Here is a 26,412-nt window from a genome sequence, read left to right on the forward strand (position 1 = left end):
TCAGTACTGAGAACACTGAAGGTGGGAGGCCATTTCATAACACTGCTTGTTGATGAAACTGCCATGGACACTTTCTTTGCCCATCAGCAGGCCTAGCGTCTTGGCAGTCATGGTGACAATGGCATTGAAGGTGGGGGCTCCACTGATGCTCTTCATATGAAGATCCACGGTCAATTCCCCATCCTGCAGCAGTGAGTCCGGGACCACAGCACATTTCTTCCCCCCAGTGTCAGCCCATCCACGAAAAAGCTTGACCAGTCTTTGCCAACCAGGACACCAACCTCAGCTGGGGTGATGTTGAGGAAAGTTTTCCCTGGGACGGCGGCCCAGACAGAGGGCGAGTCCTTGTAGCCCACGATGGCCGCGTCCTAACAGGTCCCGTCCGCCACCAGGCTGTAGACAGAGGCATCCACCGGGCCATTGCGCCTTTGCAGGGGCTCCTCTGGTCGCTGCTGCTGGGGCCGCCGTTGCTGGTGGGCGCGAGAGGCGGAGAGCTCAGGGCAGGCGCTGCCGTCCTGACCAAGGCACTGGCACTGCCAGAGATACCAACGCCCTTCATTGGGAAAATGAAAGACTTAAGTAAAACGTTTTTGAGTGAAATAATATTTGTTGTTTTAAAAAGTTAATATTAACAACCACTCTCCACCATACACTGAAATTAACTTGCAGTATGAAAGTTAAAATGAGAAACCTTGTGAAGGAAAAACAGGAAATAGTTTCATGAACTTGACATACGAAAATATTTCTTAGATGAGATACCGTAGCACTCACCATAGTAAGCAATCAAGTGAATTGCACTTCATTTTTAAAAACTTTCTGCTTATTATGTTTTGTTTAACAACTTAAAAGCTATCTGTAGACCCGAAATAATTATTTGCTATATAATATCAAAAAATGTATATATAAATGGACTCATTCAACATATATAAAGAACTCCTATAGATTACAAAGAAAATGACAAACACCCCAATATATCAATGAACAGAAACATTTGAAAAGGTCTTTTCCATAAGAAGTTATCTAAATGAACAATAGGTATGAGAAAACCAAAATAGGATATCTCCATACACATGGTAGAATGGCTATAATTTAAAAGACTGAAAATATTAAGTGTGTGGGAAGGTACAGCACCTGGAAATGGCCTGTATCTTTCATAGAAATGTAAAATAATACAACTTCTTTGCAAAACTCTGTGACCATTTTCTACCCATTCACCAAACGATTTCATCCCTAGGTTTAGATACCCAGGAAAATAAGTAAAATAAGTATAAGTATGTATATTCACAAAAATAATTGTACGAGAATATTCATAGTTACTTATGCACAGTAGCCAACAAGCAAACCTGTCTCCCATCAGAAAAATGGATATCAAATTGTGTGATAATCATACCATCAATAGGATATTACTTGGCCAAAACAAAATGAAACAAGGGAAAAACACAATCCAACAAATTAGTGTCATATATAACCACCTAAGTAAGAAAAGTCAAAACAAGAGAACATACTAAATGATTCCTTTTTTTTTTTTTTTTTTTTTTTGAGACAGAGTCTTGCTCCGTTGCCCAGGCCAGAGCGCAGTGGCGCGATCTCAGCTCCGCTTCCCAGGTTCAATAAATTCTCCCTGCCTCAGCCTCCCAAGTAGCTGGGATTACAGGCACCTGCCACCATGCCTGACTAATTTTTGTATTTTCAGTAGAGACAGGGTTTTGCCATGTTGGCCAGGCTGGTCTCGAACTCCTGACCTCAGGTGATCTGCCTGCCTCGGCCTCGCAGTGTCTTAGGATGACAAATGTGAGCCACCAGGCCCGGCCAAAATGATTCCATTTTTATGAAGCACACGAATAAGCAAAATTAATCTATGGTGGCTGCTATAGTTTAGATATTGGTCCCCTCGAAATTACATGTTTAAATGTGGTCCCCAGTGTTGGAGGTTGGGGTTAATGGGAGGTGTTTGGGGCATGGGAGTGGATCCCTCATGAACAGAATAATCCCCACCCTGGGAGAAGGTAGTGAGTGAATCAAAGAGTGAATTAAACACAGCCAAAGGAAGACCCAAGTCTCATACTTCTCTTGCATATTCCAAAGTCCCAGGGAAATTCCAGGTGATAGAGGTTATTTCCCATACTGTTAAAGCAAGGTTGCAGACACTTGGGAATTTTGGTCCCAGTACTCTAGGAGGGCACACTTGTGTCCTGGAAAATAATACAGGAATGAATTCTCTTCCCGTGACTCATTCTGCTCATTCTTCCAGCATCACAACAACCAAAAAATAGAAATATGGCCAAACACATGATTTGCTATCCCTCTTCTTCAGGTTTCTTACCTGTTACTTATGGATAATAGCTTTACCTTAACGATTATGAAGAAGATACAATGTCCACATATGAGCACAGTTTTGAACAAAATGCCTTGTACAAATTGGTCAATGAATAATTACTAAATAATTATGTGAATATTTACTGAATTATATGAATCCTATGAATAATTACTGAATAATTATTGTGATTGCTTTTATTGGCAGTGCTGAAAACTCATCCCTGTGTGACCTCATGTAAGCCATGTAACTTTGTGAACCTGCAGTTTTATCATACTTGACAGATTTTCATTCTAACACAGAATGTCAGGTCTCCCAGACCCCAGAAAATGCACTGACTTAAAGCCTTTGATGCATCTCAAAGCAATATCCTTACAGTGTCATTGGAGGATGGTGTGGGCTGCAGAGATGGATGCTTTCAAATGCGATTGATCCAGTCCTCCTTCCTTCACTTCCACATGAATGCTGGGCAGCCCAGGGTCACACCCACTGCACCCTCAACTCGGGCTAGTCCACCAGCCAATCTTAGGAGACCTGGGCTACAGGACAGTCCCCCAAGTTCCAGGCTCACAAAACCTAGGTGGGAATGAAAGCTGAGAAAGTGAGGAGGTGGTTCAGGGGGTCACTCTTTCCTACTCATTCCTCTCACCTCAAACTCACCTTCTATTGCACAGCAACACTGAGGATCACCAACCAACCCTGACCATAACCTTGATCTTGCCATGTTCTGTTAGTGGAATGCAACCAAAAATCAATGGTGTTAGTCCAACTCAACAAAATATACATCAAACCATATTCCACAAGAACTGCTCGTGGCCCTGTTCTTTTCAGTATATGGGAAAACAAAATGGAAACAACAAAATAGCATCAAGTTTACAAAAATTCCCAAGATAGATGGTCACACACGTTTTCAGGAGACGTCTATATAAATGATGTTGATCACTTGATACCTTGAAAAGTGCTCTTGTGGCACTAGAATGACATCCATAAGTGACAAGTATAACATGTAGTGCTCAGTGACATTAAAAAACAAATCAACCCACATAGAGGAAGAGCTTTGGACGTAGGGATGCCAAACTGGTCTTGGGTGTGATGAAAACCCAAGATGGTGCCCCAGTAAGATAAAAGAAATCAACATAACAATGGGATGCAGCAAGAAGAATACTGAGAAAGAAAAGAAAACATTTTTAAAAAATGAATTATTCATTCACTTTCTAGTAGATACAGAAAAAACTGCAGAAGACCCAGAGGATATCAGAGCAGGCTAAAAGTTTGATATCTTACACTTGTGGAAAAGCCTTAAGATGTGTTTTAACTTAGAGCAGGTGGGGTGACTTCATGACTACCATTAAGAAAATATAACCTGTGGGGAAACTGTTTCTGTCTTGATGATTTTGTACAGACAAGAGCTAAACAGTGAGGAATATGCTTAGATGTATTGGGAAAGAGATGGGTCTGTGCCATTGTCACAAGGGTACACGAATACTGAGAGTGAATGCTCAGGAATGATCCCCATTGGTGGTGACCCTCAGGTGAGACCAGGGTGCCTGTGTTTCAGCAAAGCCTGGGCAATTGGAATGCAGGGCTCCTAAGATTCCATGACACCCCCACCTTCTAATTCTGTTATTGCAACTGGAGACCATTACCTGGCACGCTGGCCACAATCTCCCTCACTCTTGTTAGAGTCTGAGCTACGGGCAGTGCCTTCAGCTCTGAGCTAAGGTACCTCGAACCTTGTTTTTGTGGTTAAGGATCCTAAAGTGCTGTGCGGAGTGATCACGTTTTTCTCAACAGTAAGTTAAGAATTTCAGTTACTGACATCCCTCAGTCCTGATTAAACCTATTTGATTCCACCAATTTTTAACCCACCATATATTTGTGTTTCTTCTCCCCAGTCCCTGACTCCACCTCTTCTGCCACAAACGTCAGCATGGTGGTGTCTGCTGGCCCTTGGTCCAGTGAGAAGGCAGAGATGAACATTCTAGAAATCAATGAGAAATTGCGCCCCCAGCTGGCAGAGAAGAAACAACAGTTCAGAAACATAAAAGAGAAATTTCTTGTAACTCAAGTGGCCTACTTCCTGGCCAACCAGCAGAATAAATACAGTAAGATCTCTAGGCTCACCATCATGAAAGTGATGAATGACATCCTGTCTTCTCTCTGAGAAACTAAATGCTCTCTCCATCAAAAATAATTTCATCCTTCCCGTACTTCTAGGAAAATAGAAATGGGTATTTTAACATTTTATTAAAGTTGGAAGACAGAGGTACCAAAGTATTTGGCAACTTTCCATGTTTGCAGTCAGGTGGGGGTGGGACTAGAGTTCAAATCCCAGTTGCTGATTTTCTGACACAGGCAGAGAACGACCTGTTTTCTCCAAGAGGCTCAATCATGTTTTCAAGAATCCTCTCTGTACCATATAAGATCCTGCAGACGAATAACATCTAGTCTGTTGTTCTAAATGTCTGGGACTAGTGAACTTTTATTCAGTTCAAGCTTCTGTTGAGGCCCAAAAGGCAAAGCTCTGTTCTAGGGACCCTGAGGGAAAGTTGGTGATAGTACCCAGTACCCGCTCTGAGGGGCTTCAAGAGGTGTCTGCTCCTAATAGAACCTGTGGTAGCTATAAGTGACAGCATCAAGAGCAGGGAGTAGGGGCCGGGTGCGGTGGTTCACTCCTGTAATCCCAGCACTTTGGGAGGCTGAGGTAGGCAGATCACAAGGTCAGGAGTTTGAGACCAGCCTGGCCAACATGGTGAAACCGCGTCTCCACTAAAAATACAAGAATTAGCTGGGCATGGTGGCAGGTGCCTGTAACCCCAGCTACTTGGGAGGCTGAGGCAGGAGGATCCTTTGAACCCAGGAGGCAGAGGTTGCAGTGAGTCAAGATCGCGCCATTGCACTCCAGCCTTGGGGACAGGGCAAGACTCGAAGGAAAAAAAAAAAAAAGCAGAGAGTACCCTGGTGAGAGGAAGTCCTGCTTCCTGGGGCACAGGCTCTTGTTCCTAAAGAGGAAGAAAGATCGCGCCTGAGAATGTGTGGAAGTAGCAGTGCAGTGTGCATAGCAGGGACCCTGGGCCTGTGTCCTGCGCTCCATCCAAGTTGCTTGTCTTTTCTGATCCTCAGTTTTATCATTTGATCATAGAGTACTACAATAATACCTACCTCTGTAAATTGCTGCAGTGAATTACATGAGCTATTTCTTGCCAATCTCCTGGAACAGTTACTGGCACAGAGTAAACACTATGTATTAGTTCTTCATTGTACTGTTTCTAAATTAACACAAGCTTTATTAGTATTTGGGCATATTTCCTTCATGGCCTTATGGTCTTATGTCTCATACTTTATGCTTCAGATATGATTCTTAAAATCTTATCTGAAGATATGATTTAAAAATCAAAGATTTTAAAAAATCTTTGACATACTTGTCCTTGGAATTCCCAGTAAAAGGGAAACCATCAGTCCCATAGTCCTAGGGGCCTTCCCGACTGTACAAGAAATCACTGCTTCATGGCCCAGTGCAGTGTTTTAGAGGAGAGGCTGAAGGCTTGGGAAAGCGGCCCCGCATTCAGACTCAAGACCTCAGGGGCTGTGAATTCTGATTCCACTTCATTGTGGTTGAATCATCTTGTCAATTTCCTTGATGTGCCCTTGAGTTTCTCTTTCTTCGTCTCTAAATTTTGGAGGATCAGATGCCAGAAAGTCGGGAGACTGAAGAGTAAAGATGTGGAAATCCCTGCCTAGAGCCTGGTAGCGGGGACAGTTTTGTCCTTTGGATGGACCTGCCTCCTGCCCTGTAGGCAGTGACCACAGCAGCATGTCCAGCCTTCCACTGAGGCAGGCGTGTCTGTCTTTTCTCAGAGTATGAAGAGTGCAAAGACCTCATAAAATCTATGCTGAGGGATGAGCTGCAGTTCAAGGGGGAGAAGCTCTCAGAGCAGCTCAAGGAAGCTGAGGAGCTCAGGTGAGGGGGCCCCGTGGGGGCAGGCAGGTGGGCAGGTGTGTAAATCTCTGATGTACAGCAGCTCGGCGGGAGAAGTAAGAGCTAAGCTGGGTCAGGGAAGGGAAGGAATTGCCATGGCAGGCTCACGACACACAAATATTTATCAAACAGAGAACAAGGATAATAATACGTTATGGGTTGCAGTTGTTTCTCAGAGCCTTGTTTTCTCTTTTTCAAACAAGTAATTGTTGAGGTGAAATTTGCATAACACAAAATTAACCAAAGAAGTGGGAACCACCCAGCAGCATTCAGTATACTCAAAATGGTGTGTCATCACCACCCCACTTACCCTTGGTCAGAATCACCTCCTGACTGGCTACGGCGTCTCATTCTTCCACTCAATCAATGCTGCCTTCTCGGCCCTGTCATTCTTTTCTTCTTTCATCTTTTCAATTCGCCCCATCTGCACCCAGCCTCATTTCTGTACATGGCTTTGTATCTATCGCCGCAAGATGCACTATGCGTATTTTCACATGGAAATGTCCGTGTCCAGGGTGAGGAACTGAAAGGATGTCTTTTTGAAATGGAATTAGGAAGACACCTACTTTTGTTTACAGAAGAGAAAGATGAATGAAACATCATCAAGGATCTTACAGGAGCCCTCTCTGATACAGAGGAAGCCTGTAAACCATTTTCTATTCTTTCTCTTGGCCACAGACATTCCTTTAAACATGTGCTGACCTTCTACTTGGAGGTCTCCTTGAGGACATTGTCTCAGAAATCTCTGTTGCAATATTAGAACTGATCACTCATCCCTTTCCACTGTTAAATGTTCTCTACCCTCTCACCTTAGGCAATATAAAGTCCTGGTTCACTCTCAGGCACGAGAGCTGATCCAGTTAAGGGAGAAGTTACGGGAAGGGAGAGATGCCTCCCGCTCATTGACTCAGCATCTCCAGGCCCTCCTCACTCCGGATGAGCCGGACAAGTCCCAGCGGCGGGACCTCCAAGAACAGCTGGCCAAGGGGTGTAGGCTGGCACGGCACCTTGTCCACAAGCTCAGCTCAGGTAAGATGGCCACAGGCCCTGATGACCCCAAACCCCAGGCTTATGAGAGACTCCAGACCTCCACACTTTCACAATGACGGTTGTATCGGTGGGGCTTTTTTCCACTAAACATATGTGGCCATGACATGACCAGGACTTCCTGGGTAAGAACAGAGATGAGAAACCCATGAGGTTGGAGGTCACAGTATTGCAAATGTCCCTCCTTCCTTGATGGAAGGTGGTCTTTGGAACAACAGGCAGTATCTATCTAGTTTTAAAGGACAGGAAGGAGGCTGTGACGGGAGGACACTTGTTAGAGTGAAAAAAGCTCTGGACTAAGAATGAAGGTTCCCAGGCTGTCTCTTCAGCAATGTTCTTAGTAACTGTTGGTGAGTGATTTATTTATCTTTCCTGGGTTACTGTCTCTCATTCTGCAAAGGCAGACACATTGTCTCTTGCAAGTGTCTCTATCATTCAAATGCCAGAACACTTATGACTGCTTTTCAAAATGAGATGAAGCCCCTCACCGTGTGGTGTTGGAGAAGGCACTTGATGTGGGGGCATTTGGTGGTAGGAAGGGCTTTAGACTGGAGCACTCCCCATGGAGAGAATGTCCCTGAATAACACAGCAGAAGCCACGTGGAGGGCCTGTGCCGTCTCCTGATGTATAGAGGACTGTGGGACAAGTTTGTCCTCTCCTAAGAGAAAGAATTAGTTTCTAAATGCAAACTGTGACAGGACACCAAGCCCGTGCCTGGGAATCAGATCTGTGGCGGGATGGGGGAGACAGCTGCCAAAGGCCGGAGAGAGGCTGCACAAGCCTCCAGTGATATGGGGAGCAAAACGTCTTTTCATTGTTTGCCCACATCTTGATGGTGGCCCTCCAGATCAGAAATGCATTGCCTGATGGATCAGGAAACAACGCCAGGGCATTTTGTTAAAGATAAAACATGAGAGCTTTCAGTTCAATGCTGACCCATCATAGATGTTCATGTCTCTGTGCTCATTGGGCTGACTGTGCTTGCAGAGTGTGAAGTGGGAAATATCTGAACGAACACTTCTGTATTTACAGAAGATGATGAAGATGAGGATGAAAATGATAAAGCTGAGGAGGTCGATAAAGTACAGGCATCACCTGCCCCCAGGTAAGACTGAATAATCAGGAGCAGGTAATGGGTGGTAACATATGGAAAAGGTCTCAGCAAGAACACAAAGGGAGTGAAGGTAGTCACAGATTCCGGATGCAGGATAAAGAAAGCTGCAGAGTGCACTGATTTCTTGCACTCACCTAACAAGGAAATAGGCCTGTTAACATGTTTGTCCATTGTCTCCATGGTACCTTAAGGAAGACCCTCAATAAACTCACCAGCCCCAGGGACTTCCTGCACACACAGAGAAGGCCTGTTCTACCCTGTTGTGAAAACCAGGAGGAGGTGCAAAGCTGCTTTCTCCATGGTTGTCTTTAGATACTTGTTATGAATGATAAATAGCAAAGAGGCAACAAGCAGAGGAATTAGGAAGTACCTAGCAAAGTGAAACACCAGGAAAAGTACCTAGACAAAAAAAAATTACATTTTATCTCACAATGTTAAAATAAAAAGGCCTAGAAGGCACACCATGTCTGGAGTCTATAATGGGTCCAAAGCCTGCGTTCCCTTGGCCACAGTATGTGAAATTCAACCCAGCTTAGACACAGGGTGTGGCAGCTGTTGTCTCTCTGTGTGTGCTGTGTGTACTGTGCAGGGATAGCTGAGTCTTCATCCTCCTCAGCTCCTACCTGTCCAGTGCAATGAACACCAGTTGCTCTCTTCCTCTCTGGCTCCCACGGCAGCCATGCTCCATTGCAGAGAGAAGAAGATTGCCTGTTCTCTCTAAATGGGAACCTCTTGTTTGCTTTCTGGAACCACTCTCTTATGCCTCCTGTCAAAACCAGCTAGGACTCCCTGGGGTCCAATCCCTCTCGGTCTAATCTTCTGTCATCTCTATCCCACCTGGCTCATCAGGGAGGCACAGAAGGCTGAAGAAAAAGAAGTCCCTGAAGACTCACTGGAGGAATGTGTCATCAGTTGTTCAAATAGCCACGGCCCTTGTAACTCCAACCCGCCACACAGGAACACAAAAATCACATTTGAGGAAGACAAAGCCACCTCAACTCTGTTTGTTGATGGTGAATCCTCTCAAGATGAATGGCAGGATGCTCTAAACATTCTCCCAGGTAACCTCTGTTTTCCTTGTGTCTCATACCTCTGTCTAGGCTATGGAAGATCAATTCTGAGGATGGGCTGTATACACACATATTGGTTTGAGTCAGAAACTAGGATGGAGCTAGGTGCAGTGACTCACATGTATAATCACAGTACTTTGGGAGGCCCAGGTGGGTGGATCACTTGAGATCAGGAGTTCAAGACCAGCCTGGACAATATGGTGAATCCCATCTTTACAATAAATACAAAAAATTAGCCAGGCATGCTGCTGCATGCCTATAGTCCCAACTACTCACGAGGCTTAGGTGGAAGAATTGTCTGAGCCTGGGAGGTAGAGGCTGCAGTGAGCCGTGATTGCACTGCTACACTCCAACTTAGGCGACAGAGCAAGAACCTGTGTCAAAAAGAAAAAGAGAGAGAGAGAGAGAAAGAGAGACAGAGAGAGAGAAGTGAAAGAGGAGAGAGAGAATGAGAAACTAGGATGGAATATTAAACACAGATACCAGTGGATCAGAGAGCTTTCCTGTCCTCCTTGGCCTATGTCATACCTTTGTCATCCTGGCCCAGTATCAGGTTATTGGAACAGAGGCAGGTGTGACAAAACCATAGCTACCCATGTACAGGAGGAGTACAGGAGGTATCTGTCAGGCCTCCTAGCTCAGTTCCTATGTCTCTTGTCAGCTGCAATGGTGTTATTTGTGTCTCTGAACAATGTCCGTGGAGTTTCTTTGCCTGTCTGAGGCCACTGACAGCCTTGTCCATTTATTTGAAGATGTTGTTTCCCTGGTTTCACTCTCCTCATCTCCAGTCTGGATCTCCTTTAAACCAGCTTGTCTCAACTATTCAGTCAACTGAAACCAGGACATCAACACTTGCACCCTTATCTTGCTTATAAGTTTCCATAAAGCAAGCCTGGGTCCTGAGTTCTTCACCCCATGAGTGGCCACTGTTTCTGGGTAGCACCACAGATTTCTTTTCTTTCTTTCTTTTCTCTTTCTTTCTTTTTCTTTTTTTCCTTTTTTTTTTTTTTTTTTTCTTGTGATGAAGTCTCACTCTGTCACCCAGGCTGGAATACAGTGGCGTGATCTTGGCTCACTACAACTTTTGCCTCTAGGGTTCAAGTGATTCTCTTGCCTCAGCCTCCCGAGTAGCTGGTACTTCCAGTGTGCGTCACCACGCCTGGCTAATTTTTGTATTTTTAGTAGAGGTGGGGTTTCACCATGTTGGCCAGGCTGATCTTGAATTCCTGACATCAAGTGATCTGCCTGCCTTGGTCTCCCAAAGTGCTGGGACTAGAGGCATGAGCCACCCGCCGGCCCCACAGATTCTTTTTTAAGCAAAAGTTGTTAGAATTAATCTATCAGTTCAATTTTCTATATAAATTTCTCTAACCATTCATTGACCATGATATATGAAGAGATAAATCAGTATTGCAGCAGCACTTCTGGAAATCAGTTAGGGCAATTTTTGAAAATCTTAGGGAAAATGATTTAATTGTTTGTGCTGACTCAGGTCAGAGGATATAAGATTAAGATCTACCAGATGAGGGAGATTTTGTCCCACGGATCTGAAAAGCAGTCTCATCTACTTCTGTCAAGACTTAATCTAGGGCACATTAGAACGTTCCTGTCAGAATATCACTTCTTACACTGAGAATATTTATGTCCTTGTGCTATGACTGGACACTGATTTGGTCTTGTGTGAAGCGTGATTTGCTTAATGTGACCTGCTCTTCTGAATTTGTTTACAGAAAATCGAAATGATCGTGAGGAAGAGGAAGGGAAAGCGCCAGTGCCCCCCAGGTAACTCTGTAGATTTGTGGGATGTTAGTACAATAGTGACACCGGGAGACTGTAGATCCAGGGAAAAATAGAAAGTGACAAACAGAACTGCCTCATCCATTCATCCAGCTGCAAATTATACGTTTTAACAATGCTGTCTTTTTGATTGTGGTACTTGAGTAGGTTACACATTTCTTTCTTTCTTTCTTTTTTGAGACAGAGTCTTGCTGTGTCTCCCAGGCCAGAGTGCAGTGGCATGATCTCGGCTCACTGCCAGCTCTGCCTTCTGGGTTCGCGCCATTCTCCTGCCTCAGCCTCCCAAGTAGCTGGGAATACAGGCACCTGCCACCATGCTGGGCTAATTTTTTTTTTTTTTTTTTTTGTATTTTTAGTAGAGACAGGGTTTCACCGTGTTAGCCAGGATGATCTTGATCTCCTGACCTTGTGATCTGCCTGCCTTTACCTCCCAAAGTGCTGGGATTACAGGTGTGAGCCACTGCGCCTGGCCAGGTTTCAATTTCTTAATCCCCCCCTTGCATAGGAATATGCAATCAGTTGAGCCAGGTGAGCTAACCAAACTCAGGGATGTCACCTGTTCTCTCCCATGTGGTTAATCCAGAGTGAGATGCATGTATGCTTTCTACATATTTGATGTCAGCGTGTTGGCAAGTATTTCATTACAAAACAGGGAAATGGTAATTTATGTCAAAATATTTTTTAAATGGGCTTTGAAAAGACAAGATCTGTGTATCTGGAATGCCTCAAGAGCTGTGTTTACTTGGGTGCTGCATGTAAACATCAACACATTTAAGCATAGGAAGCCAAGCCCTGTGTCAGTTCTCTGCGCTGCAAGTCGTGATCGCGGTTTACAGGGAGAGTCTGGGACCTCCCGCAGCAGCTCGTTTGTGGCCAACGCACTGAGCACCTGCTGCTTGCGTTTGCTCTGTCCCTAGGGCGGTCACATCCACCCCACATTTAGAAGGATAGATTTTTCTCTCTTGGAGGAGACTACCCCTTTGGTTTCTGTGACCACTCCCTTATGTGTCCCGTGAAACCACCTGAGATGCTGTGGTGTTGAATCCCTCTTGTCACTCCTCTCCTGTCTGGCGCATCAGGAAGCTGCAGGAGTCTGAAGAGAAGGAAGTGCTGCAGGACTCTCTGGAGGAAAGTGTTTTGACTTCCTGTAGTCACCATGATATGTCCCAATCTTACCAGCCTTGCGAAGGCACTTTCTTGGCACTGGACGAACAGAAAGTTTGCTCTGCTCAGGACGTAGCCAGCGAACACTCCAATTCCAAAGGAGAGGAAACCCCACTTGGCTTCCCAGGTAGGCTCCATATTCTTGGCACCCCACGACCGGTCTAGAATGACAGATGCCATACTGTCAGGCGAACCCTATACTCATATACTAGTTAGAACCAGGCTCTAGGATTGAGTTTGAAGAAGGCATCCCATGAGTCAGAGAGTTTTGCTCCATCCTAGCCCCATATCACATGTCATCTTTCATCTTTGCCCCACTAGCAAATCACTGTACCCAAGGTTGACCTCACAAGTTCATATGCACCCCTGCGGCCTGGATGCAGGATTTATCCATCAGTCCTCCCAATTTAGACTGAATCCGTCATCTCACATGGGATCTTCTACTTTTCCCTCCCAAACAGCCTGAGTTTTTATGCTGTCCAAGGCCATTGGCAGCCATTTCTATATTCCTGGGACTGTCATTACTCTTGTTCCTTTCTGTCAGGCTAGACACTGTCTCTTTTTAGTTGGCTTGCCTTAGCTAGGAAGTCTCTGAGTACCAGAACATGAACACCACTACTGGACTTTCGATGTTTCTCTGAAAGAAGGCTGGGCCCTGAAACTCCCTACAAGATGAAAGGCCAGTGTTTCTGCATAGCATGAGAGATTCTTTTGACGCAATCTATCCATCTAAATGTGAATTCTACAAAACCACCAACAGTAACCTATCCGAAGGAAGCATGCTGAATACTGCAGTAACCCTCCTGGAAAGCATTGAAGTGGATCCCCAGGATCTCTCAGTAAAAAAGGATGTGTTTAACAGTGTGCTGTGGCTCAGGACAGAAGGGACTATGATGATGACCTGTTATGTTAAGGAGATTTGCTCCATGGCTCAGGAATGTAAACCTAGTGGCTTCTCACAAGGCTCATGCTGAGGCCTCCTGGGAAGTTCCTCTCACAATAGGCTGTTATGACACTGAGTGTATTTATGCCACTGTGTAGGTTTGGACACAAGTTTGTCCATGTATGAATGGGATCAAGTTCATGTGACTGGTTTTCTCTCAATGTATTTGCAGAAAAGCAACTTGGTCTTGAAGAGGTGAAAAGACAAGAAACAATTGCTCCCAGGTAATTGAGAAAAATCAGGAACTGTCAATTCAGGGTGATATCTGTACAACTCATATCCACAGAGAACCAGAAAGTCCTGAATATACCTAATGCATCCCTTCAGCCAACCAGAAATGATCCTTTTGGACAATGTTTTCTGTTTTCATTGTGATACTTGTATTATTTGCCATTTCTTATTTGCCATTTCTTATTAACTTCTCAAGTTCCGTACACAAAACCAGTTGACCTCGTGAACAACTAATCAGTCACAGAGATTTCCTGCAAGCAGATATGTTCTTCTTATGGTTTCAACCACCCTGAGATGCATATCTGCTTTCTGCTGGTTTTGCATTAGCACAGTGGTGAGTATTCCACGGCAAGAAAATTTGATAGAAAAATTATTATTATACCATGCCACAATATTAAGAGAAAGGGGACTTGATGACATGAGATTTTGGGGATATTATAATGCCTCAAAATCTGTACTTACTTGGCCAATACATATAAAATTCAATACAATTTAAGAAAAAAGGATGAAACCACTGTTCTGGGACATGATAATCAGTAAGTCATGACTGTACCATACAGAAACACTCAGTCTCCTGCCTCAGAAAATCATAATCTGGCCAATTCATGGAGTACCTGATGCTTCTCTCTCTCTTGTCTCTCTTTCCCTCTCTCTCTATTGCTCACCTACCCCATGGCAACCACACTGCAACCCACCAAGAAGAGGAGAATATTGAACTCTTTAATGGGTTGACCATTTGCTTTCTGTGATTGCTCCTTCATGCCTCACATGAAATCCAGCTAGGGCTCTGAAACTTTTTGGATTAATCTATAGTCCTTCCTACCCTGCAGGCTCAGCAGGGAACCGCTGAGGGTGGACAAGCATGAAGTCCCCCGGGGAGTTACTGGATGGATGTTATTTGATTGCTTCTGTTCTTCCTGACCTGACTCACTCCTGCCAGCCTTATAGGAGAACTCTGTATTCTTCTGAAGAAAAGCAAGTCAGCTTGGCTCTTGTAGACAGTGAGTACTCCATTGTGAACATGATAAATCTCTTATTGGTGCCCCAGGCAGACTTTGTAATCCTTGCACCTCGCACTCCTGGCTGGACTTAGACGTGTCATTGGTGTGGGCATCACTCGTAGACACAGGTTGATTTGCTGGAACTTAGGCTGTAATGTTGGCTCTCCTGCTACCCACCTCCTTTTCTATGGCCTGGTTCCTGACAGGCCATGTATCGGTGCTGGTCTGTGGCCTGGGGATTGGGGGCCCCTGTTCTAAATCATCAAAACCTGAGTATTTGGTGAAGGTGGCTGAATATTACAGTCTCCCTCATACATTGCAATTTAGCTATTTGCCTAGAGTCTGTGGGGAAAAGGATTACTTCACTGTTTGGCCAGACTCAGAATGGAGGATGTTGGGATGATGGCCTACTAGCACAGGCAGATTTTGCCCCATGGCTCAGGAAAGCCAATAAGCCAGTTCTCTCAAGACACGACCTTATGCCTCCTGAAATATGTCTCTCGCAGTATCCTGTTCTCATACTGGAAAGTTAGATGACTCTGTGTTAGGACTGGACAGTGAATTGGACATGTGTGGAGGGGAATCAGCTTAATGTGACGGCCCTGTCTGAATTTATTTGTAGAAAATCTAAACGACCGAAAGAAGATGGAAGACCAACAACTACTGTGCCCTAGGTAAGTCTCAGGAACTGTAGACTGTTCATTCACTGTTGACAGCTGGATACTCCAGACCTAGGTAAAACAGAAAGTGCTATATATATATATATCCTCTCAGCAAGTCACAAATTATCCCTAGTCATAAGATTGTCTGTTTTCATGGTGGTACCTGCATAGGATCCCATTACTTCCTCCCTCTGACATTTAGTAACCTGCAGTTGGTTACTCAGGTCAACACACCTGACTAGGGAGCTCCTGCAATTGCCCCTTCTCTCTTGGGTGCGGGGCCACAACCAGTGTGATGCAGACTTGATTTTGGCTTGTTTCTCTTCATCGTGTGTTAGGACTTTGGTAATAGGAAAAGGAACTAGAAAAAAAACCATAGCCTGTCACTATATTGAGAATAAGAGGCCTGCCTGAAGGTGAAAGGTTTTGGAGCCTACACTTCCTCTAATGCTACAATCATGTACCTATTGCATATCAACTTCAACTCATTTTATGGAAAACCACTGAAGCCACTGCTTTAGTAATCTCTCCATACTGTGTGTCATGAGGGTGATAATAGAGGGCTTCCTTTCTCCCTCCCCATCGCCTTATAATCTGGCCAGTTCCCTGAGCACAGCCCCACACCACATTCCCTTGGAAGCCACACTGTATCCTACAAATTAGAGGATACTTTTCCTCCTTTTAAATAGATTCCCATCTCTGATTTCTGCAACCACTGTCTCAAACCTTCCACCAAATTCAGATAGACCTCTGTGGCACCTGATCTTCCATGGATTAATTTTTAGACCTTCCTACCCCAACAGGCTCAATAGGCGACTGCTACAGGTGGAGGAGCATGAAGTCCCTCAGGAGTCATGGGATGAAGCTGACTCGACTCTTCCGATCCCTCCTGACCTGACTGACTCCTACCAGTCTGATATGAGGAGTGCCCTGCATTCATTAGAGGAACAGCAAGCCTGCGTGGCTCTTGACGTAGACAGTGAGTACTCCGTTGTGAAGGTGATGTAAGTCCTAGGTGGACCCCAAAATCCTTGGGCCTCCCACCCGTGGCTGGACTGAGAGTTGTCAACACTGTGAACTGGACCTAGATATACATGTAGATTTGTATCCCTCTGGAATCGAGTCTGAAACAAAGACGTAAGATTGGGTCCATGAACTTTGGCCTCTTCCTAGTCTCAGGCCATTCTTGTGGCATCCTGGATCAACTGTTAGGACACTGGACCCCAAGCAGGTGTGAAAAATTCACACCAATGTATGTAACACATGCCCAACAGGTGTCTGTCAGGCCTCTTAATCTGAATAAACTTTGTCTTGCCAGCTATTGTGTTCCTTACAAGTTTCCTTCCCCAACCATGTTCCTTCAGGTTCTATGCCTGCCCAAGGCCAGTGGCATCTTTGACTACATTTCTGTTAGCGATATTACCCAGATTTCAATGAATCAAGCTTCATTCTCTGTGTCTTCGATGTTGGCCTGTCTTAGCAGAGCAGTCCATTACCTTTTGTTATGTTTGCAGAAGCAAGACTGGGCCTCGTCACTCCTAGATGGCACGAATAGCCAATGTTTCTTTATAGCACCAAAGATTCATTTTGATTCAAGAGTCTGTTGATTCCCCCCTTCATTCTAATTTCAATGTCAAACATCCTCGCAACCATGAACGATGTGGGTATTTAATGATAGAAAGTTAGGTATTTCCGCTAGAAAGCAGTTGGGGTATTTGCTTTAAATTGGTGTGAAAAATGTTGCATAACTCTTTGCACAAAATCAGGAGTGATGATATTGGGATGATGATCTACCACAACAGGGAGATTTCACCCCTAGGCTTAGGGAAGAAACCCAGAGCACCTCTCTCATGACAGGACTTCAGGCCTCCAGAAATATTTCTCTCACAGTGTCCTGTTCTCCCACTGAGGAAACCGATGTTCCTATGTTAGGATTGCACAGTGGATTGTTTGTGTGTGTAGGGGAACCTGCTTAATGTGTTTGTCCCTGTCTGAATTTATTTGCAGAAATTAACAAGGATCAAGAGGAGCTAGCAGACCAAGACCCACCATGCCGCAGGTAACTCTGAGGAATCATGGACAGTCAATTCAGTGTTGATATCTGGAGACTCCACACGCAGGGAAAATCAGAGTGTGCTGAATATACCTGTTTCATCTGTTCAGCCAACCATGAAATAGCCATGTTCATAATGTTGACTCTGTTCATTGTATACCTATATTTGTTTTTTCTCCTTATTAATCCCTGTAAATTGTACTAGTCTGCATTCAGTTGACTCTGTTGAACTGATCAGTCACAGACATTTTCTGTGGTCCTCTTTTCTGTCCTTTTTGCTTAAAGTGAAGAAGAGGTGCACATCTGATGTCTGCCACTTTGACAATAACATGTTTGCAAGTATTTGATAGCAGGAAAGTGAGTGAAAATTACTCATGTCCTGCTACGATATTGAGAGCAAGGGATGTTGAGGATGCACTCACTCTGTCTGTGAAGCCTTACGAGGCTGTATTCATTTGGCCAGTGATGCTAATTTCAACAAATGTATGCAAAAGTGCTGCATGCACTGTGTCATGGCCATTTCTCACAGGGATTGTTCCATCTCTTTCCTCCCCAGCTCATTGTCTGCCCAGTGCACTGAGCACCTGCTGCTCTCTGTCTCCTGCTCGAGACAGGGAAGCATCCTTGTATCTCTCTGAGGGGACTGTCCTTTGCTTCCTCTGGTCCCTCCTGTGAGCCTCCCTATAGACCCAGCTGAGTACAGTGGTTTTGGTTATCTCTGGTGTTTACCTTATGTCGTCTTTACCCACCAGACTGAGGCAGGAGCTGCTAGAGGTGGAGGAGCAGGAGGTCCCAGAGAACTCCCTGGATGAAGTTTACTTGACTCCTTTGGTTCCTCATGACCTGTGTGACTGCCACCAGGCTTATAGCGGCACCTTGTACTCACTGGAGGATCAGCTTGCCTGCTCTGCTCTAGATATAGCCTGTGAGTACTCCAGCCTGAAGGTCACAAAGCTCCACCGTTCTCCCAGGCAGCCCCTATCTGTTTTGCTTCGTGCAACTTGTGCAGCTGAGGCGGTTCATCTCTGTAGGCAGGCCCTGTATACTGAGCCTGTTTTGAATCTGGCTCTTGGATCTAGTTTTAAGCACAGACATCCACTAGGTGGAACTTCCTCTTCTGTCCCAACTGGCTCATCTGTCACCTGGCATCTTCTCACAAGAGCAGGCTGTGCGTATCCAAACAGACCAGAGAAGGGGATGGTGAGGGATCATTGCAAAATCTTGACAACAGTAGCTTACCTGGAGAAATCTGTATAACAGACCTTCTTTTTTTATTGTTTCATTTTATTTTACTTTAAGTTCTGGGATACATGTGTAGAATGTGCATGTTTGTGATATAGGTATACATGTGCCATGGTGATTTGCTGCACCTATCAACTCGTCATCTAGGTTTTAAGCCACGCATACATTAGGTATTTCTCCTAATGCTCTCCCTCCCCTTTCCCCTCAACCCCCAACAGGCCCTGGCATGTGTTGTTCCCCTCGCAGTGTCCATGTGTTCTCATTGTTTAACTCCCACTTATGGGTGAGAACATGTGGTGTTTGGTTTTCTATTCCTTTGTTAGTTTGCCCAGAATGATGGTTTCTAGCTTCATCCATGTCATTCACTCTGCACAGGACATGATCTTAATCTTTTTTATAGCTGGTGTGTAAGGAAGGGGTCCAGTTTCAGTTTTCTGGATATGGCTAACCAGGTTTCCCAGCACCATTTATGAAATAGGGAATCCTTTCCCCATTGTTTGTTTGGTGAGGTTTGTCGAAGATCAGATGGTGTCATTCTTTAAGATAGGGCATCTCTCTTTTCTGAAATTATGTTGCTAACTGCTGCCCTGAGCAGTGCCCTTATCTCTTTTCTGGCCACCCACATGTGCTTGCAGTCTTGCTCAATTATTTTGGAGGTCTATTTCAAGATTTCTGTGTCCCAAGCTAGATTCTCTACTTTAGGGATCCCCAACCCCCGGGGCCATGGACCTGTGTTGGTTCATGACGCACAGGAGGTGAGCAGTGGGTGAGCATTACCGCCTGAGCTCCACCTCCTGTTGGATCATCAGCAGCATTGGATTCCCATAGGAGCTTGAACCCTATCGTGAATTGTGCGTGTGAGGAGTCTAGGTTGTGCGCTCCATATGAGAATCTAATGCCTGATGATCTGTCACTGTCTCCCATCACCTTCAGATGGGACTAACTAATTGCAGGAAAACAAGCTCAGGGATCCCAATAATTCTATATTATGGTGAGTTGTATAATTGTTTCATTATGTATTACAATGTGATAATAATAGAAATAAAGTGCACAATAAATGTAATGTGCTTGAATCATCCCAAAACCATTCCCCCTACCCTGCTCCGTGGAAAATTGTCTTCCTTGAAACTGGTCCCTGGTGCCAAAAAGGTTGGTGACTGCTATTGTATTTCCTCTGTGGTAGCTTCCCTCCACTGAAGCAGTCTAGTGTCCTTTCCTCCATGCAAGGCCATAGCTTACATCCTCTGTAGAGCGCTAGTAGATTTTACATGGATGGGATTGTAGTTTCAACCACGTGTTGGTCTCAGTGCTATATTCTCACAGAAGCCATTGACAACTCGTATATCTGATGAACAAAGCAGAGTGGTTCCCGTCCCCATGATCTCCAGAAAACCCTTCCTCTTAGCAACTTCCCCTTGAGACAGCAGCTTCACAGGATGTGTAGAGAAAAATATCCAACGTTCATTTCTTCTTGCTCATTCTATTTTTTTTTTTTTTGAAACGCAGTCACTCTGTCACCCAGGCTGGAGTGCAATGGCATGGTATCGGCTCACTGCAACCTCCACCTCCCAGGTTCAAGCAATTCTTGTGCCTCAGCCTCCTGCATCGCTGGGATTACAGGTGCCTGCCACCACGCCCAGCTAATTTTTGCCTTTTGAGATGGAGTCTTGCTCTTGTTACCCAGGCAGGAATGCAGTGGCACGATCTTGGCTCACTGCAACATCCACCTCCTGGGTTCAAGTGATTCTTGTTGCTGAACCTGCCAAGTAGCTGGGATTATAGGCACCCACAATCATGCCTGGCTGATATTTGTATTTTTAGTAGAGATGGGTTTCACCATGTTGGCCAGGCTGGTCTCGAACTCCGTACCTCAGGTGATCCACCCGCCTTGGCCTCACAAAATGCTGGGATTACAGGCATGAGCCACCGTGACTGGCCTAATTTTGCCTTTTTAGTAGAAATGGGACTTCACTATGTTGGTGAAGCTGGTCTCCAACTCCTGGCCTCAGGTGACCTGCCTGACTCGGCCTCCCAAAGTGCTAGAATTACAAGCATGTGCCACCATGCCTGGCCTGATTGTTGGGAATTTTACCCATCAAATCATCTTCTAGTAAGAACAAGGAACTCTGTGATGTCCCCCAAAATATATGAATATTTTATAATGAAATTAGCAACAATGCCAGGTGCAGTGACTCACTTCAGTAATTCTATCGCTTTGAGAGGTCGAGGGAAGGGGCTTGCTTGTGCTCAGGAGATTGAGACCAGTGTGGGCAACATGGAAAAACACTGTCTCTACAAAAACTTAGCAGGACATGGTGACACACACCTGTAGTCCCAGTTACTATGCGGGGGGCTGAGGTGGAAGGATCATCTGAGCCTGGGAAGTTGAGGCCTCAGAGAGCTGCGATTGTACGACCACACTCCAGCCTGAGCAACAAGGAGACCTTGTCTCAAAAAAAGAAAAAAGAAAAAGAAAGAAAGAAAGAAAGAGAAAAGAAACTAGCAACAAAAATGTTGGCCTCTATCTATTTTGGTAAGTGCCTTTGATGTTGGGACCATCTCCTTTCCTGTTTTCCATTTCTCCCTGAGTTTCAAAGAAGCAAAGGCTTTTTTTAGGATCACAGCAATTCATGAAACAGAAATAAAATACACATTGACTTTGCATCGGCTGTATGCCAGGCCCCTTGCTAAGCAAGCTCTGTCCTTGCTGTAACTCGTTCAGTGCTCCAGGGACGCTCCCAAGTTTGCGGTGGCATCTCCATGTTAGAGCTGAGGACGCCGAGGCTCAGAAAGGTCCACTCACCTGCCCAGTATGTCTTGACTAGTTGCAGTGGGAACATAAGCCCCATATCTACCTGACTCCAGAGCACAGTCGCTGTTATTTATTTCTGTGTTGGCGGGAGAACGTGTCAGGGCTGAGCCGACATGGGTGCTCACCCTTTTTTCTTTTGTAGAAATTAATTTGGAATGATTGCAAGTTGAAACAGAAAAGTTGCTAGCCTGGTACAAAGAACTCCTGCAGCCCCTGGCGCAGATTCCCGAAGGAGGAATGCCTCTGTGCGCTTTGTCTGTGAGCAGAGCTAGTGGCTCCTCCAGTCCCTCCAGGGGGACCTACAGCTCTATGGGGCTCTCCTTGGAAAATCACACAGGGGATGAAAGGTCTTAGTCTCTCCCCAGCCCTTGTCCCCAGGGTTTCAACTTGGCCATCCTTGAGCCCCTGTATATCTGCAGGGCTCTGTCTGAGGAACACCCCAACCAGGACAGGGCTTCTACAAGGAGGAAGGGAAGTGCTCAGACACATGTCTCAGAAGTGACATGCCTCTGATATGGGCCGGCTCTGCCAGAGCATCATGAAACAGGGGCCTGGGGAGGCCACAATCCTCCATGCAGATGGGTTGAGATGAATGAATGCACCTGTCAAATTACACAAGGATGCATCCTGTGTGTGGGTTCATGACAATGGTGTGTGAATAGTGTGCACAGTGCACAGCCCTGACCCCAGCAGCGGTTTCCACAGGTGAGCTGCTCCATCCATCCTCTCCTTACAGAGGAAAGCTTGGTAGAACCAAGGAGAATACAACCTAAATGATCACTTGATCTATAATTGAGCGCTTTTTCCCACCTGCCCAACTCACAATACTACCGTATTTTAGAAGCTTGAGAAAATATTTTCCCTTTTCTCCTGAAAATGCAAAGAATATTCAAAGTATAAGTTTAATAAGACTCAGTAGTCTAGCAAAGAGGGGCAAAATGACATGACAAAATTAAGTAGTAATAATTAAAAACATTCCTAGACATTGATTCTAAACAGCAAGTGCAGAGGATCAGAAAGAGAGACCTGTGTTTGCCCAGTCTTCACCAATGAGATTTGTTGTTTCAGCATGTTGTTCTCATTTGCCCAATGTGAACTATCTTAAAATCTTAGAGTGTCCTAAGTGACTGATTGACTGATGGTTAACGATCAGTAAACTGTGCCCTGAGTAACTAAGGAGGCCACACCAAGCCAAGAGAAGTGCTCCTGGACAAAGACGCAGAAACTGGAAGGCACCCTGTGCAGGGCTGGGCCAGGGAGCAGCCAGCCTGACCCCAGGGGAGACTCTGTGTGAGGGAGTGGTGGGAGGTGATGCTGGATAGGATCATGGGGCAGAAGATAGTAGGAGCACACAGGCAGAGTGAGCGGGGAGAGTGGCGCAGTGGGCAGCGGAGAGTTTTCAGAAGCAGAGTAGAAACGTGGAAAGAACAGGGCCTTTGGGTGATAAATTGCTTGTGGTATAATTGCTCGTGTGGAGATGGCAGAATCAGAGAAAGCAGTTGCAGGGGTGTATGAAGTCAGGCATCAGTGATGAGTCTGATACACTGTCCTCTCAGGAAGATGAAAGAGAACAGATACATGGAAGGCATTTTTAAGAAAACTTAGAGAAATCTTGATGAGAATGAGGATGTGCAGAGGGGAGGAGAGAGAGGAGCCCTGCAGCAACGTGGATCAGGCCCTGCGCACCCCATCCCTCTTCTGAGGCAGATCTGGACTGGCGTGAGGCCACCGGAAGTCTTTCCTTAGTCCACTTTCTGAGAGTGTGATCTCCCCTTCCTGTGGAAATAGCGATAATATTTATGACGGGTGCTGCCTGGACTCCACTGGAGGAGCGGGTAAGATGAGGACTGTGCTCGGTGTTCTCTCCCTACGGAACCACACACGCTGATCCGTAATACCTGTGGCCCCTAAGTGTCTGTGAAGGGACTGGTCCCTCTAATACTTTGCTTATGGCTGCTGAGACCCTTCATGTGGCAATAAGATGTATATGTGTGGGCAGGTGGTAAAACCATTATAGGCAATAGGAAATTCAAAATGTCCCGGAACCCTGAAAAGCTTTCCTCATTTAGTATTTGGTCTATAGGATCCCAGCCCCCTTTTCCATGGTTCTTTCTCAAAGCCTGGCGGTTCTAACTCTTGCCTTGTTCTTATACCCCTGTGTGTGGAGAGAAACAACTTCTCCTCTCCTATGCTCTGAGGGCGCTCTAGAACTTTCCCTCTAGACCACTGGAAAGAGATCAATAATGACAGAATAATTAGCATGACATTGTTAGCCAATCCAAAGCCCTCTGGGCTGAAACAGGGGTATTTCACTTCAGGGACGCCCAGCCTGGGCACCTGCCATCTCAGCATCCCCAGGCACAAACAGGAAAGGTGACCATGCCTGCATTTACATGATGTCGGTCTGCGTGGCCTGGTCACTGGGTGATTTTACTGAGAGGCAGGGACATCAAGGATAGGCGTTCTGGGCATGCGTAACAAATGAGGTTGTTCCTACTGAAGACCCTTCTCTTTCAGCTCCCACCCAGGCAGCTTGTCCCCACGGGCCTTGGAGTGGAGACATCGGCCACCACCTGTCAGAGATGCAGGCTTCACAGGCACAGCCGGAGCCGAGAACCCTGGTGCCCAATTCTTTGCAACTGCAGCTGGATCAAGGGTTTGACTGTGGCTATGGCTTAGCCAGGCGGGGCGTTTCCTCCACCACCTGCAGCTTCACAGCCAACGCTGATCCTGGGAAGCAATGGCCCTTCCAAGGTAGGGAAGGAAAGGGGACCGGGAAGCTGTAATCCGGGTGTTGGTGGTCATGGTACTGTGGGTGGAGGAGACAGTGGGGCCTCTTCATGCTCCCTCAGAGTCAAGTTGAAATCCACGATGCTCCAACCCAGTGAGGTGAGCAAGAGCCTGGGGCTTAGGATCAAATTTGCTCTCAGGCCCTGGCTTTGCCACTGTCTAGTTGTTCACTTTGGCCAAAGTTTTTATCTTTTTGCTATTTATATCTCAGTTCCCTCATATGAGATACCTGAAAAATCATATCTACCTGTAATCATTATTGAGAGTATTAATTATGATAATTTCCAGAGGACCGGATTCAGTAACAATTGCTCAATAAACCTATGAATAGATGATATCGAATCCTTTTCTCTTTCTGGCAAATTCGCACTTAGAAAGTGACTTCACATGCGGTGTTTCGTCTGCGGTAGAGCAATTGTTAGGATCTCTGCTTTCTGGGGACCCCTCTTCCATTGCTTTCTTAGAAAGTCTACTTTGCCAGCTTTCTTCCTCTCATTACCCATCCCTTATGAGGCCAATCTTCCTTTACCAGACACTTTCAGTAATAACCTATTAGGCACATTCAGTCAAAGTGTAAATCCTGGCCCTCAAGTCAGTCTTCTGACGTATCCAGCTTCTTCTGCTTTTTCAGCTTTTTTTGAAATAAAAGGGCAACCTTCTCATGGAAAGTGTACACATCAGTCTCTTTTATGAAACTCCATTTAGTTCATCATCTCTACTATGTCCACAGCCACGTCCTCAGTTTCTTTCTTCCAGGGATCCACTTCTGCTCAGATTTCCTTAAAACCCTGGGTCGTGTTCATCCTTACTCTCTGTCCCACTCAATATCTCCTCCTGGAGCCCCTGGGGCTGCCTGGTGCTCATCTGTCAGGCGATGCCCTCAGCTGAAGAATAAGGAGACCCATGTCCTCAGGAGGAGGGAGGGTCACGTGATGTAACGAGCACCATCTGGGTCCCTGAAGAGGACACACGGAAGGCGCTCAGTGAGTGTCAGGGAATGCGTAGTCCCTGACATGTGCCGTGATAACTTCGAATATTTAAACATATTTCTTCCCACTGGAATCTCTTTTGTTTCTCCATGGATTCCCACACCCCCAGCCAAGACTCACCCCACTGGCTCAGACACGCCCTCTCTTGCTCATTTTCCCTGGAGTCTAGAGCATGAACCAGGCTCCAGGTAAGAGGACAGAATGAATGCCTTTTGTTTTCTTTTCCTTCACCTGGTGATTTCTCCTGGCTTTCCAACTGGTCATTTGTTTCTCACCACACTTTTTCTTCTCAATATTCTCATATTTCTATTTTTTTCCAATTTTTATGGACGAGAAGAGTGGTTATACTGTTACATTCAATAGCTCCCAAATCCCTGTATAATACTTTTATTAGATTAATATGTATATATAGATATATACATTTGTGTCATTTGTCATATATATTAAGCATATTTGGTATGTATGTTATATAGGGTATATATACATGCAGGAGATCATATAATGATGCAAGTTTTGTAACTTCTCCATGTTTAGTCTTCCTGGTTCTTTTCTCTCATCAGCTGCTGTCACCGCTGTCTGATCTCACCTCTGTGCCCCATGGGCTGCTGCCCGGCCAGGCCCTGCCAGGCCCTGCCATCGCCTTCTCCTATTTGAGCTCAGTTCTGATTTCACTTTGATTTTGCTTGAGTTTTATAATCTCTTCCTTCCCAAAAGCACAATCTAGATACAGTGTGATTTCCTTGCCTTATCTACCTGTAATCTATTTGTGTTTCTCAATCCTCTGTTGTTTGAATATTTTTGTGAAGTGGGAGTGTCTTTGCTTCCTGGCAATCTTGTCATTACTGGGTAATGTAAGAAAGATCAACAAAAAGAAAATATCAAAGTGACTCCATTGGCTTTGGATGCCACTTTTCCTTATTTGATGTTCTTTGGGTAGGAGGAAAGTCACAGTGAGAACATGGATGCCAGTGGATCCCATTGTCTGTGGTTTCATTTTCAGAGCTGGGTTTAGAGCCTCCTGGAATGAAGAACCCTCCCCAGCTGGAAGGTGATGCTCTTGAAGGCTCAACCGACAACACACATGGGCATCAAGTCATTGGCCACATTCATGCCTCAAGTGTCCTAAAACCGAAAATGATCAAAAGAAAACTGCCGTTCAGCAGGTGGAGACTGGCATGCAGATTCCCTGGCCTGCAAGCTTAG

The 26,412-nt window shown here is 45.4% G+C and overlaps 1 protein-coding gene and 1 pseudogene across 1 annotated transcript; one reads left to right on the plus strand and one right to left on the minus strand.

The window, feature by feature from the left end:
• LOC715767 (profilin-1 pseudogene) lies at nucleotides 1–4,246 on the minus strand (annotated as a pseudogene).
• NBPF7 (NBPF member 7) lies at nucleotides 4,245–26,412 on the plus strand. Its single transcript, XM_077949693.1, is given in 14 exon segments — nucleotides 4,245–4,419; nucleotides 6,173–6,275; nucleotides 7,108–7,322; nucleotides 8,386–8,446; nucleotides 9,305–9,516; nucleotides 11,256–11,307; nucleotides 12,474–12,613; nucleotides 13,602–13,653; nucleotides 14,491–14,536; nucleotides 14,538–14,661; nucleotides 17,331–17,382; nucleotides 18,129–18,301; nucleotides 23,948–24,184; nucleotides 26,210–26,412. Coding segments are annotated over 14 exon segments (1,845 nt in total).

The sequence above is a fragment of the Macaca mulatta genome, chromosome 1 (genome assembly GCF_049350105.2).
Source record: "Macaca mulatta isolate MMU2019108-1 chromosome 1, T2T-MMU8v2.0, whole genome shotgun sequence".
Lineage (NCBI taxonomy): Eukaryota > Metazoa > Chordata > Mammalia > Primates > Cercopithecidae > Macaca > Macaca mulatta.